This window comes from Mytilus trossulus, chromosome 2 (genome assembly GCF_036588685.1).
Source record: "Mytilus trossulus isolate FHL-02 chromosome 2, PNRI_Mtr1.1.1.hap1, whole genome shotgun sequence".
In the NCBI taxonomy this organism is placed as follows: Eukaryota; Metazoa; Mollusca; class Bivalvia; order Mytilida; family Mytilidae; genus Mytilus; species Mytilus trossulus.
The window spans coordinates 21,276,716-21,290,195 of NC_086374.1; the positions used below are offsets into that span (position 1 = coordinate 21,276,716).

The 13,480-nt window shown below is 31.6% G+C and overlaps 1 protein-coding gene across 1 annotated transcript; it reads left to right on the forward strand.

The window, feature by feature from the left end:
• The first annotated feature begins 565 nt into the window (after positions 1–565).
• LOC134706720 (uncharacterized) lies at positions 566–12,643 on the forward strand. The gene is made up of 6 exons (XM_063565908.1): positions 566–767; positions 8,436–8,682; positions 9,073–9,235; positions 9,919–9,978; positions 10,611–10,803; positions 11,793–12,643. Exons 2-6 carry the CDS (start codon positions 8,572–8,574, stop codon positions 12,625–12,627), a joined length of 1,362 nt encoding a protein of 453 aa, XP_063421978.1. The 5' UTR covers positions 566–767; positions 8,436–8,571; the 3' UTR covers positions 12,628–12,643.
• The last annotated feature ends 837 nt before the right edge of the window (positions 12,644–13,480 follow it).

A 13,480-nucleotide genomic window follows, 5' to 3' on the forward strand; every position in this document is an offset into this window, starting at 1 on the left:
ATCTATAATAATATTCAAGATAACCACCAAAAACAGCCAAATTTCCTTAAAATTACCAATTCAGGAGCGACAACCCAACAACCAGTTGTCTTATTCATCTAAAAATTTCAGGGCAGATATATATTAACTTGATAAACAATTTTACCCCATGTCAGATTTGCTCTAAATGATTTGGCAATATAAATTTGGCATGGCAAGGTACTTGGCAAGTACCTATCCCGGTGTCCCGCCAATGTGTTTGCTTTAAAGATTTACGGCTAATATTTTTAATGTGTAGTTTTCATATTTTTGGTGTGAACTCATGATTATTGTCTCTGTCTGAGGTTCTTAACTTAGTTTTTCTGGCTAGCTCCATGATAGCTGTGCAGGGCGGATCAAGCCATTTTAAAAAGGGGGGTTCCTAACCCAGGACAAAAGGGGGGGGGTCCAATAACATGTCCCCCTTCAAATGCATTGATCGTCCAAAAAAAGGAGGGTCCCCCCTCTGAATCCGCGCCTGGCTGTGGCCAATAACAATACTGTCGGGAATCTCACCGTTTCCTTACTAGTCTTACTATATGTCACGTGACAGAAACGATATATATACAGATTTTATTGCAAAATAACGTATCCAACTAAGAAATTTTGGTACGAGTAGGAGATAGGTACGAGTAGTCATGCAACCGGAAGTAAACAAATATAAAAGAGAACAAGACGACATCGGGTAACAGTAGGAAACTCGAAAAACGAATAGCAAGAACAGAAGAGTCAAGGTTTAACATTTATAGGTAAGGTGAAAAAAATGATAGAATTGACTACCATAAACTAAAGAGTCAAATGATTAATGCATAAATGCCGTTTTACCACTCAGACTAATAAGAAAGATGGCCGCTATTGCTAAAAATAGCACAAGACTGTCAAGAGTAGTGAAGCTAAATGTAATAATAATACTTTATTTCCGTAAGCAAATACAGCTTATTGGATTTACACAATATAAATATCCAATAGATAATATACAGCATAATACAACAATTATACACAAATTATACAAATCAATGAAAGAATTAAGCGGAGTATGACATATAGACATATTAAACTAAAAATAAACATTTGAATAATTAACCAATACGTGCTTTTTCTGCAGAAAATAAATATTTTCCTAGGTTGTTTAGCTCTTTGACATTTCTTACAGATAACAGTTGTACTAATTTAAAAGTAGATGGTTTCTCATAATAATAACTGAATCCGGGTCCGTTCGCGCCCATTCATGTTCGCACCCACTCATGTTCGCCTCCTTTCACTTTCGCACCCCACATGTTCGCACCCAAAGTCCGTTCGCACCCTACATGTTCGCGCCCAATTTTAATTGGTTTTGTGTTTAATAACTTCAGTCAGAGCTCATACATAAACAAGTCTAATTTTGTTTTTGACTTAAATAAGTCGAAACATGTATCTGTATCTGTAGTGGTATGTGTAGAATCCTATTAAGGCTTTTATACACGGTGGAGAAGAGCGCCGTTGTTATGGGCGGTGTTCTTGTAGAGCGTTCTTAAATGCCTCTACAGAACCTGCATGCACAACTTTATCTGGTAGTTGGTTCCAGTGAATAGTTGTTTCCACAAAAAATGAATGTTTGTACTGTGGTTTGTTGCTATTTGGTACTTTCAGTCCTCTGGTGTTATTGATAACTTGACGTTCGATGATATTGTCAGTTTCACAGTTTAAGTAAGTTTTGGCTTTAATTGTTTGTTTCGGTCTTGCTGGTATGACAAAATTGTCGGCTGGTAGAGCCGGCACCATACCCTCAACCACCTTGTAAATCAGGATAAGACGGAGGCTGTGTCTTCTTTCCTCTAGCGTCTCCATTTCAAGCTGACGTCTCATATTAGTTATGGACCCTGTTTCCCGATGTATTTATTATAAAAATGTAGTTTCAATTTTAGACTTATCTGAGTCAGAAAATGACAGACTTGTTTAGGTCTATTTATGTTGGTGAAAAAACTTAATGTTACTTTGTGGCCAAACTACACCACCTATGACAGCAAAAACCTGTATGAGAGTTCACAAGGACTTGAGCTATCTATATTTAATTATCTAATTGAACATCCTTACTAAACACAGATGTTTTACCTCACTAAGTGTGATTCCAGGTGGTTGCATTGTAAGGTTAATTAACATTACTCCGATTTTTTAGACTCTCATTCATATTTTTCTTTAGAAGACAAAGCATTGGCTTTCAATGTTGTCATTATTTGATTTAGATGCATGACCTCCTTATAAATATGCGTGGGTCTTGAAGTTAACCAATTTTGATCACTCATCGACTTGTAGGAGTCGATATTTGCAACTTTTTGATTATGGTCAATTATTTCTTGTTTAACAATATTAGACTTATTCAAGTCATATTTTGCCTTAAATTAAAGGGAGACAAATCCTAAAACTTACAAATTTAGACCTCTATGAGTCAAAAGCAGATTCAGACTTATTTATGTCTGAGCTCTGACTGAACTTTGTAATCAAGTTTTGGCAAGTAGTATTCTTAAAAGTATAATTGATTTCATTGTCTCAAAATAAATCGAGACAGCATTTTTTATGTGTTGAATAAATCTTAATCATGTTTTTGAGAGTGTATTGTTAAAGAAAATAAATTATTCCTTTCTAATTAAAGTGGGATTCTGTCAACGTTTTATTTTGTGTTGAATAACACTTAATCATGTTTTGTTAAGTATATTACCTATAACTTTGTTTCATTGACTTGTTTCAAAATGAAGTGAGATTCTGACTACGTTTTTTTGTGTGCGTTGAATGAATTTTATCATGTTTTGGTTTATATTATAGTGTATTGCTATATTTTATTATTTAATTGTTTCAGATCAAAGGGACCAAGCTGTTAAAAACAATTATCTTTTGTGTTTTTCATTTAAAATATTTAATCTTTTACTCATACCAACATGACCAAGCTATAAATACATTCAGTATTTACATCAAAGCAATTAAAACAAAAATCATGATTTTCCAATTATTCAACTGGAATTTGAATTAAAATTGGGCGCGAACGTGTAGAGTGCGAACGGACCTTGGGTGCGAACGTGCGAGGTGCGAACGTGTAGGGTGCGAAAGTATATTGGGCGCGAACGGACCTGATACCATAATAACTCTTTAAATATTTACATCTGATGTCGTTATATTTATCACATTCTAAAATAAAATGATACTCATCTTCAATCGCATTTTTATTACACATACTACACAAACGTTCATTTCTGGCTATATTATAGTATCTACCTGTTTCCAAGGATTTGTATAGTTAGAACTGTACAAATCCTTGCTGTTTCTATACATAGTGCATGAGCATTTATTCTATATCTAGTAATATAAGATCTATACAAACTGTTTAATGGACGACTAAGGTAAAATTGCATAGTGTGGCCATCATGTAAATACTGATACAAAGTACATTTCGACGAATTTTCAAAATATGATAAACCTTCAGAAATATAATTATCTATTACTCTTTGTTTAAATTCACTCAAAAATAATTCACTGTTTCTAACTCTCTGTGAAAACCAAACATCATTGAAACCATATTTACATAATATATCTCGTATCTTACAAGACCAATTTAACTTGTCATTTGGCTTCACATAACTAGATTCGTACATATCTTTATATACATGTTTTAAAATACAGTTCTCTGTGTCTAACAATCTCAACCAGTAGGTTACCATTTTCACATATCTATTTACATACAAGGGCACTCTGCCCAACTCAAAATATACCATGTTATTAACAGTTCCTTTTCTAACTTTTAAAATTCTTTTCATATAATATAAATGCAATTTTTCTATATCTTCTGCTTTATGAAAGCCCCAGACTTCACTGGCATAATTCATTATACTTGTAACATAAGTATCAAATAAAGATAGTAAAGTTTCTATATTAAAATATTCATCATATGTTTTGCTAAGTAAGCTGAAAGTAGCTTTTCTACCCTGTTCAGTTAGTGTCTTTTGTGTTACAGTAAATATACCGTTATAATTAAACAATAAACCCAGGTAAACAAATTCATTACATACTTCTACTATGTTACCATTTAAATACCATTTTTCATTATCTTTTATTTTACCTCTATTACGAAAAATTACAATTTTTGTCTTACTTAGATTTATATGTAGCCCATACTGTGTTGAACACTCATTCACAGTATCTATCATTTTTTGTAACTCAATTACACTTTCACTAAAAAGAACTGTATCGTCTGCATACATGAACAAATATAAATTTAACATTCTGACTTCATATGGCTCAATACCCTGTTTGATTAATTCTATTTCTATATCATTTACATAGAGCGAATATAAAAAAGGAGATAATGACTCCCCTTGCATCAATCCTGCGTTACAACTAAAAAACTCTGAAAACTGACCATCTAACTTAACACATGTTTTCAATTTAGAATACATAGACTTAATTAAACACAATAGATTACCAGTTATTCCACACTTAAGCATTTTTTGCCATAAAATAAGATGTGAAACGCTATCAAAAGCTTTAACATAATCAACAAAGCAACAATATAACCGTTTTCCTTTACGTAAAGATTTAGCTATAACAGAATGAAGAGCAAAGATTGCGTCCCTTGTACCATATCCTGGAATGAAACCGAATTGCGCATCTGTCAAAATACTGTTTTCTTTACACCATTTCATCAATCTAGTATGTATCACCGATGTGAATAACTTTCCAACGTGAGAAACCAGTGATATTCCTCTATAGTTACCCGTATCATTTATCGAGCCTTTCTTGAATAGTGGTACTAATACGCTAGTAACCCATACTTCTGGGAACCATCCTGTACATAATATAACATTAAAAAGCTTGCACAGTAACGGCAAAAGGACAGTTTTACACTCTTTAATAAATTCATTTAAAATATTGTCATATCCTGGCGCCTTTTCACGTTTTAGTTTCTTTACACATATGACTTTTTCTTGTTCTGTAAATGGGCGATCTAATTCTGAATAAACCACATCATAGTTTTCATCATTTACTTGACCGTCTATAATATTGTCTTTTGATACTAAGTTCTTGAAATGTGCGACAAAGTCATCTAATGTTAAATTGCTATTTAGTGTTTTTCTTTTTCTTCGAAATTTTCTGTAAAAGTATTTTGGGTTGGTTCTTCTCATCGAACTAAACATATCTCCTCTCTGGGTTTTGTAACGCCTTTTTAAAGTATTTTCCATACGCTTAAATCTTTGTTTTGAAATATTTAAGTAAAGTCTATTTTCCTCACTTCTGCATAAATTAAACTGTGATAATGCTCGTTTGTAAGTCCGGTATAACTCTTTACATTCGTCACTTATCCACGGCTTATCTCGGTTAAAACCAGTTACTCCTAAATTTCATTTTTTGCCGTTACAATAATCACACTTAACAGTTTCAATCACTTCTCTTTTTGTGTATTTTTCTGTAATGTTTAAAAAAATGTCGTTCGTTTCAGCCACAATTTCGTCAATATTGCCCGTTTCATTCATTCTATTCACAAGATCGCTTATTTTATCTGCACTTGCACAAAGGTCTCTCTTTACATCATCTTTATACTCTTCATTCCAGTTATAGGTATTATTTTTTACAATTTTACATGAACAAAAATCAGTTAATGATAATCCTTTCAGTTTGAAATCAATAATTACAGGAGCATGACATGAAAATGTATTAAAATTACCAATCATAAAATTATTTACTATAGAAAAACATTCATGAGATAATAACACATAGTCAATAACGCTACAACCATTTTTATTTTGAAATGTAAATTTACCACTGCTTTTCCCGAACCGTCCATTACATACTCTAACCCCAGACGATTTACACAAGTCCAAAATCTTTCGACCAAAAGTATTAGCAGGCTTAATGTCCTCAGTAGTTCGCTCACTCGGTAAATCGGGTGTGTAATCAATTAAACCACTTATATCACTTTGTAATTGAGTACTCAATAGATCATGCCCTATAAAGTCATTTGCTTTACCAATTCGTCCATTCAGGTCACCAATTATAGCAATGTTACCTAATGCACCATAATGCTCTATATGTTCCTGTAAAACTTCAAATACGTCACAGTCATATTTGCGGTAAAATATATTTTTATCTGGTGGTACATATATAGCACATAAATATAAATCTTTACAATCAGACATAATAATATTGCTTATTTTCAACCATATCATACTGTCTGCACAACATGTTAAGACCTCAAGATACGAATTTAACCACTTTTTATAAAAAACAATAACACCGCCTCCATTGCATTTCTTCCTTTGCACATAATGTTTTTCGTAACCTGCTATCTCAAATTCTTTTGGGCATTTAACCCAACATTCGTTAAAACATAATATGTCATAATCAGCAATTTCATGTTGAAATTCGGCGTCGGCTAATTTTCTTATCAAACCTTTAGAAATGTTCCAAGAACATACTTTTAATGAATATTTAAAGATTTCTTTTCTGTTTTTATTTGTATCATCCCCCGCTAATTCCTATTCATCGTATAAAACTCCCTCAACGAATAACTTGTCCCCAACCAAGTACGCAGTCTTCTTTTCTTTTCGTTTTTCCAACATTACCGGTATTAACTTTTTTCGTTTGGCTAACACTTCTTGTGGATATTGTGGACTAATGTAGTTGTTGATTCGTCCCCTTAGAAGTGGAAAATCAAAAAGAAATATAAAACAAATTATATAATTTCCAATTTAATAATCATGCTATTAATGTCATGAATGAACTAAAAAAATATCCTGAACTTTTTTTTATTTTTCAGCACTTCGAAAAAATATATCTTTCATTTTTCCAATCTTGTTTTTCATGAGACTTTTTTAGTATAATATATTAATTAGTCTAGTAATATATAGGAATGAGCAGTGACGAATCCTAAGGGGCGTAGAGGGTAAAAACCAATTGTTCAGAGAACAATTGAAGGTCTTTCCACCAAAACAATGTATTTTAATATGAAAGTTGTGAAATAAGTTTAAAATGTCATTTCAATCTTTAAATGATAGATTATGGTATGCTGATTCCAAAAATATATGGTTTCTATACATTACTTTCTAAAAAAGCGAGATTACTAGTTACTTCCAGTTTAAAAAATGCTATTTCTGATAATATTTGAATATTTACTTGACACTGATTCCCAAAATATCTGGTTTTATATATATACTTTTATATTAATAAAGTACAATAAATAGCTACTTCCGGTTTACACTAGGTCACTTCCAGTTATTGTTTTCAAGTTAAATGGTTTGATACCGTGTGCCAAAAGTCTCATGACTTTATTATGTATACATACATGTATGAGGTAAAAGCAAAGGTCAAAATCTAGAATGTCAAATCAAACTATGACCTTGAGATCAATTTCAAGGTCATAAACCTATGACCTCAAATCAAGACCTTATGTCTTGATTATATTTGGTTAATGAGTTATATCACCATATGCGTATTTTTAAAAAACAACAGAGGGGAGAAAAATCTCTTTAACGTTCAATGTACCCTTGCAATCAAAATTTACATGTTGTGACATGTCCCAACTAATAATATAGTAAAACTAGTTTGTTGATATTTTATACAGTTTTTGAAAATAAGTGAAAATCAGCCAAATTCTTAAATTAGAATATGACCTTGACCTTTGACCTTGATCTTATTTTCAATTTTTGAACCAAGGTCCTCAAAATAAAAGATCCTAGGTCTCTATCACTTATGGTTTACAAGATAGAAACACATATCACTTAAATCAAATGTATTAGGGGAAATAACTCTCATATGGAGCGTTCATATTGCTTCATTCAAAATTTGACAAATCATGCGAAGGGTATACATGTAACTCCTACAAAGAAAAGTATTCAGTTTAGCAAGGTAAATTTCAAAAGTGTATAAACTGTTCGATATCATAAACCAAATATCTAAGCTGAAAGCAACATATTGCGAAACAAATATTTATCGCAAGAACAAAATTAGGCGAAAGAAAATGAAAGAAAAAATAATTAGAAGAAAAACAATAGGACAGAAAAGTGGAAAGACCTAATAATCAGAACAAATACATTGTACAAAAGGTCTTTCCACAGAAAAGATTTTTTTTTTATATTTTACTAAAGAGATGAATAGACATGATAGATTGACTCAAATATATTTTAATACATCTATGGAATGGTACATGAGGCTTGTTAGAAGCCTGTTCAAGATAAAAAAAAGAATAGCTTGTAAAATATTTCTGTATTCCGATTGATTTTTGGTGGTAATGATCAGTATTTAATTTACTATTTTACAATGACAGTAGCAATGCAGGCCAGATACAAGAACACCTTAAATATTAACCAATCTTATATGAGGGGTTACTACATGTATAATCAAAAATAAAAATCATTTATATTTTTGGCTTTTAACTTTTACGTTTCTTTTTTCAGAATAAAATATTGATGATGAATGGCAGCTAATCATTGTTAACTTATGAAAGTTGAACCCAATGAAGATGAATAACTTGAAATTTTAAAAACCCACTTTGAGGTCATAAATGATTAGATCTTTCCGATTGAATTCATCATGGACGATTTCAAATTGAGTGAATATATCAGTGATATAAGTAAGATGAATGATACAAGTGTATGGAAGATGAAATGTTTGGATACTTTAACATTGACATTACAGAACACAGTAAGTTGAGTACCTTACATCATGTACAATGTACATAAACTACGGTACTCATTAAAGTTACATGTTTTATGATGAGCTGTTCATGTCTGCTGTTTGTAAAAATTTTCATATAATCCACCTAAGGCAAGTTAAGTGACAGTTATTGTTTTATAGATTTCTTATTTAATTTATTACATTTCAATAACCTTGATTTCTTGTACATCCTCAAAAATTTAAAAAAAATCTTTGCAGGCACCAATCAAATTTCAGTCCTTAAAAATTCTAAACACGCATATGAAACAAATGTCAAATCAGTTGTACATGTAGGGTCAATGCAGGGTTGAATTTACCTGTGCTGATAAATTGCTCTAGAACATGTAGATTGAAATGTGTAATGATTAAATGTTGTAGATAAATAATCTAGAAGATTTGGGTGCAGATGTTGCTGCATGGATTGTTTTACCTGATCCAGGAAACAACTCTCAGATAAAGCATGTTGGTAGTAAAAAGGGGAGTGAATTCATCCTGACTAAACCTAGTATTGATGCTGATTTACAATTCTTTTTAGAAAATTGTAAGTACACTTAATTAATTATTGTATGTTGAAAGAGATCATCACAACAAACGTGTATGTAGTCCAACAATTTACTACTGTATTTATTTTTAGGTATCGGGAGATGCAATTCATCCTGATAACATGTTTGCTCTGGGTTTTCCCTTATTGCTACTTTTATATAAAAAAAATAAAAAAATATTGATGTTAAATAAACATATTGAGCTATTTATATTATATATCGTAAATTTGACAGAAAAAAAATATTTTTCACAATTTATAAAAATATGGAAATATTTGAAAATTAATTAAATTTCTTGGCTTCATTGTTACAATTATTTAATATTTATAATAACTTTTAATTACTGTTGACAACAACAACCACTGAACATCAGGTTCCTGACTTATGTTTTAGTGCTCTTTAAATTGAAGTGAACTGGCTGCTACAAGCATGACAAGCGTACCATTATTTCATTTTTTCCTGGTCATTAATGATTGAAACCCAAAAAATATATTTTGATTTGTTACGCTCCCACTGTATCATGGCTTAATGCCCATTTGAATTTTAAAAATACAATTGCAGTGCCAACTAAACATTAAAATAGTAAAAATTATTATTAAAAGTGCAATTTTCACTGTACATTTTGATTTACACAGAACCTTGGAACTTATTTGTTCATATTTTAAAATCTTTTTTATTTTAGATCAAGCATCAAAAGAAATCTTGGTTGATATATGTATTAAACTGTTTGACAAAAAATATGGTAAGTTTAAGGTATAGGTAGGTGTGGTGATGATTTCTTATTATCTGACTCTAAATAACAAACAACAGCTTTAGAGTTTGACATTTACTTGTCACTACATGACTGTATAACTAAAGCTAAGGTGATGTCGTCCATATAACGTCGACCTTGAATGCAAAAGTAGTTTGAAACCTTGCTGGTCCTGCAGGCTTCTGAACAGTAGCTGTACAATTGTTTGATCACAAAACAGAGACTAATGGGACTTATATAATGAATCTATTGGTCAGCCTGTCTAATTTTGTCTGTACTTGAATAAGCTAATAGTCTGTATACACAAATGTATGCAACAGAAAAGAGACCATTTTCACTCGATATCCTTTAAACTTCAAAGAAATATTTGGCATCTGCTAAGGAACAGTTGAATTGTATGAAGAATTTTTCTGGACTTGGAAACTTTGTTTCTTTTCAGCAAAATTTACAACCTTCATGCTTATGCATCTTAGAATCATTCTACATTTATTGGTCACAAATATTGCAGCCTGACTGATGGAGACATATGCCATTTTTTGTTTTTACTCCTTTCCATCTTAACAGCAATTTATCACAATAAATTAATTATTCTGTCTAGATTTCTGTATAACTTTTATTTTCAGCTGAAGCTTTAGAGAAAATTAGCTCTAAATTTCCATACAGCTTATTATCTGTGCGTGGACAGCCCTGGTTTACATTGTCAGGGTTCCCTCTGGACCTGCTTCCCTTCAGACATCCATCAGAGTATGATGTACACAGCTTACAGACAATTATAAACTGCAAAGATTTGGTTAAATTCAACATACTTCATAAAAAGTAAGATCAGTATATCTGTACAACTAGCCTTTTAACCATTTGCTATAAAAATAAGATATAAATATATAAAAAAGATATGAAAATAAGAAGATGTGGTATGATTGCCTCTGAGACCATTTAATTTAACTCTCCACAAGAGACCAAATGACACGGAAATTAACAACTATAGGTCACAACCTTTTTTGTTATTTTTTCACCATATATGACATATATGTCTATTATTATTTTCTTCAACCAAGTTTAAGGAAGACTATTACAATACTGTAAGTAATAATGTACATCAAAAATAACTTCTGACAACTTTATAATTACTCACATACAGTGTCTGTGAATTCAAAAGTGGTTGACTGAATAGGCCACTTTCAAGTTCATCCGTCACTAGAAAAAACTCATCAATTATAGGCGCCTTTATGACGTCATTTACCAGATAGAGGGGGTCGCCTGTATCCCTGCACTATTTACGTTCATCAAGCGTTTTAGTGATCATCATTGTGCAGGATAAACTAGAAATTATTGTTTTTCTGTAGGTACTTATTTGACAATTCCCTAATGACAGCAATGCTGATTGTCAAATTTGAGAATTCAATTTGCCAAATAATTGTACAATATAGAATTATAGTTTTTCAAGCACTCGCTCAACATTGGAATGGAAGTGATGACGCCCCTTAACGCACAAATGACGTTCACTAAAACTCGAAAGTTGTCTATTGGTTTTCAAGTCCATTTTAAACTACCTTGACCAAAATCTTTAACCTGAAACGGGACAGATGGACGGACAAATAAGCAGATGAATGGAGACCACAGACAAGAAAACATAATGCCCCTCCACTGTCTTAGCTGGGGCATAATAAAATTATAAAAAATAGATAGTAATTTTTGTATATGACAAGTTTGTTGCTAGAGAAGAGACCTGAACATGTATATGATAATTTGGGAGAAAAGAAATATAGTATAAATAAACCTATTATTATTATGTTTGTTTTTATTAGATTGCAAGATGCCTATTATAAAAACAAAGTACCCTGCAAGAACATTACAAAGTCTGCCTTGAAAAATAGATTATCAGGTGTTGTAAACAAATCTCAGGACCAAATGGATAAAGATTTCATGTCATTTATAGAAAAGGATACAGCTACACATAACAATCAACAAGAAGACAATTCAAAAAGGAAGCAAAGAAAAGAGAAAACAGAGTGTACAAATGACTTTGTAGTAAGAAGGTCCAAAAGGAGAAAAACACCAACAACAAAGAAATATGTTTCACTATTGACTCCATCTTGTGTCTCTCATGCTGCAAAAAAGAAAAGAAATCAAAATGATCAGAAGTTAAAACCCAAAACACAAGATTTAGCTGTTACAAATACAAATACATTTATAATACAAATAAAGGAAGAAGCTGCAGATCTAGATGATTATTCTCTACCAGTCAGGGAGGAAGATGATAGTCATATATCTAACCATAAATCAATACCACTCAATGTTTCTGGTGGCAGGTCTATTACAAAATATGACTGGGAGTCTGATAATATCCATACAAAGTCAGATATAATTGATAGTGTTGAAGAACCTTATGGTCCTAGGGAGTGTGATAATATTCATTCAAAGTCTGATATAATTGATAGTGTTGAAATGACATGTGAAGAACCGAATGAGCCTAGTGATGATCTACCACCTTATAATTATACTCAATCTGATGCTATTTTCTATCATTCTGGCCTCGCAGACAATCAAAACTCAGAAAACTGTAGGAATTATTTTTCATGTTCCACAGACTCAAATAATGGTGAAAATATAATGATTAAGATTGAGCCAATTGACCATTGAAAAAAAATAATGTCATATATATATATATATATAATATATATAGAAATATAACATCACTTATTGTTTAACAACAGATCAGATTTTTTATATATTTCAAATAAAATCATGTTATATGTGTTCCAATAATTCATTGTATTGATAAACACACGGGAACACTTTTTCTACTTACTCCTTTTATTGATTTAAACATCACCATAAAAGAAATAACAAAGAGGCAAAATGAATAACTGACCAAAGATTATGAAACTTATTTTAAAAAAGGTGAAGTGGTATGAGTGCAAATGAGACAACTATCCACCAAAGTTCAAATAAAGTGGAGGTAAGTAATTACAGCCTTCAAACAATGATGGAAACTCATACCTAAAGGCCATGACATGAAAAATATGAAACAAATCAATTGAAACAAGAATGTGTCGCAAGTTTACGGTTGCACCATCCGCACTATCATTTTCTATGTTCAATGGACCGTGAAAACAGTGTAAACACTCTAATTTGGCATTAAAATTAGAAAGATCGTATCATAAGGAACATGTGTACTTACTTTCAAATTGATGGGCCTTTAACTTTAACAAAATCTACCATTGACCAAAAACTTGAACCTGAAGCTGACTGACAAATGGGCAAACAGACAAATGAACAAACCAATGGGTGAACAAACAGAGGGATGCACAGACCAGAAAAAATAATGCCCATAAATGGGGCATAAATTTTGAGCCTAATTTATAACAAAACAATATAAGAAAAACAAATATGACAGACATGAACTAACCATTGACCCTACAGGATCCTGACTTGGTACAAGCAAATAAAGAATGTGGAGGGATTAAACATGTTTGTGGGCATACAATACATT

Bases quoted from the DNA above. Each gene is read 5' to 3' on its own strand.
- LOC134706720 (XM_063565908.1), top strand. From the start codon at position 8,572: ATGGACGATTTCAAATTGAGTGAATATATCAGTGATATAAGTAAGATG. The intron at 8,683-9,072 runs GTAAGTTGAGTA...TAAATGTTGTAG, and splicing joins CATTGACATTACAGAACACA to ATAAATAATCTAGAAGATTT. The intron at 9,979-10,610 runs GTAAGTTTAAGG...TTTTATTTTCAG, and splicing joins ACTGTTTGACAAAAAATATG to CTGAAGCTTTAGAGAAAATT.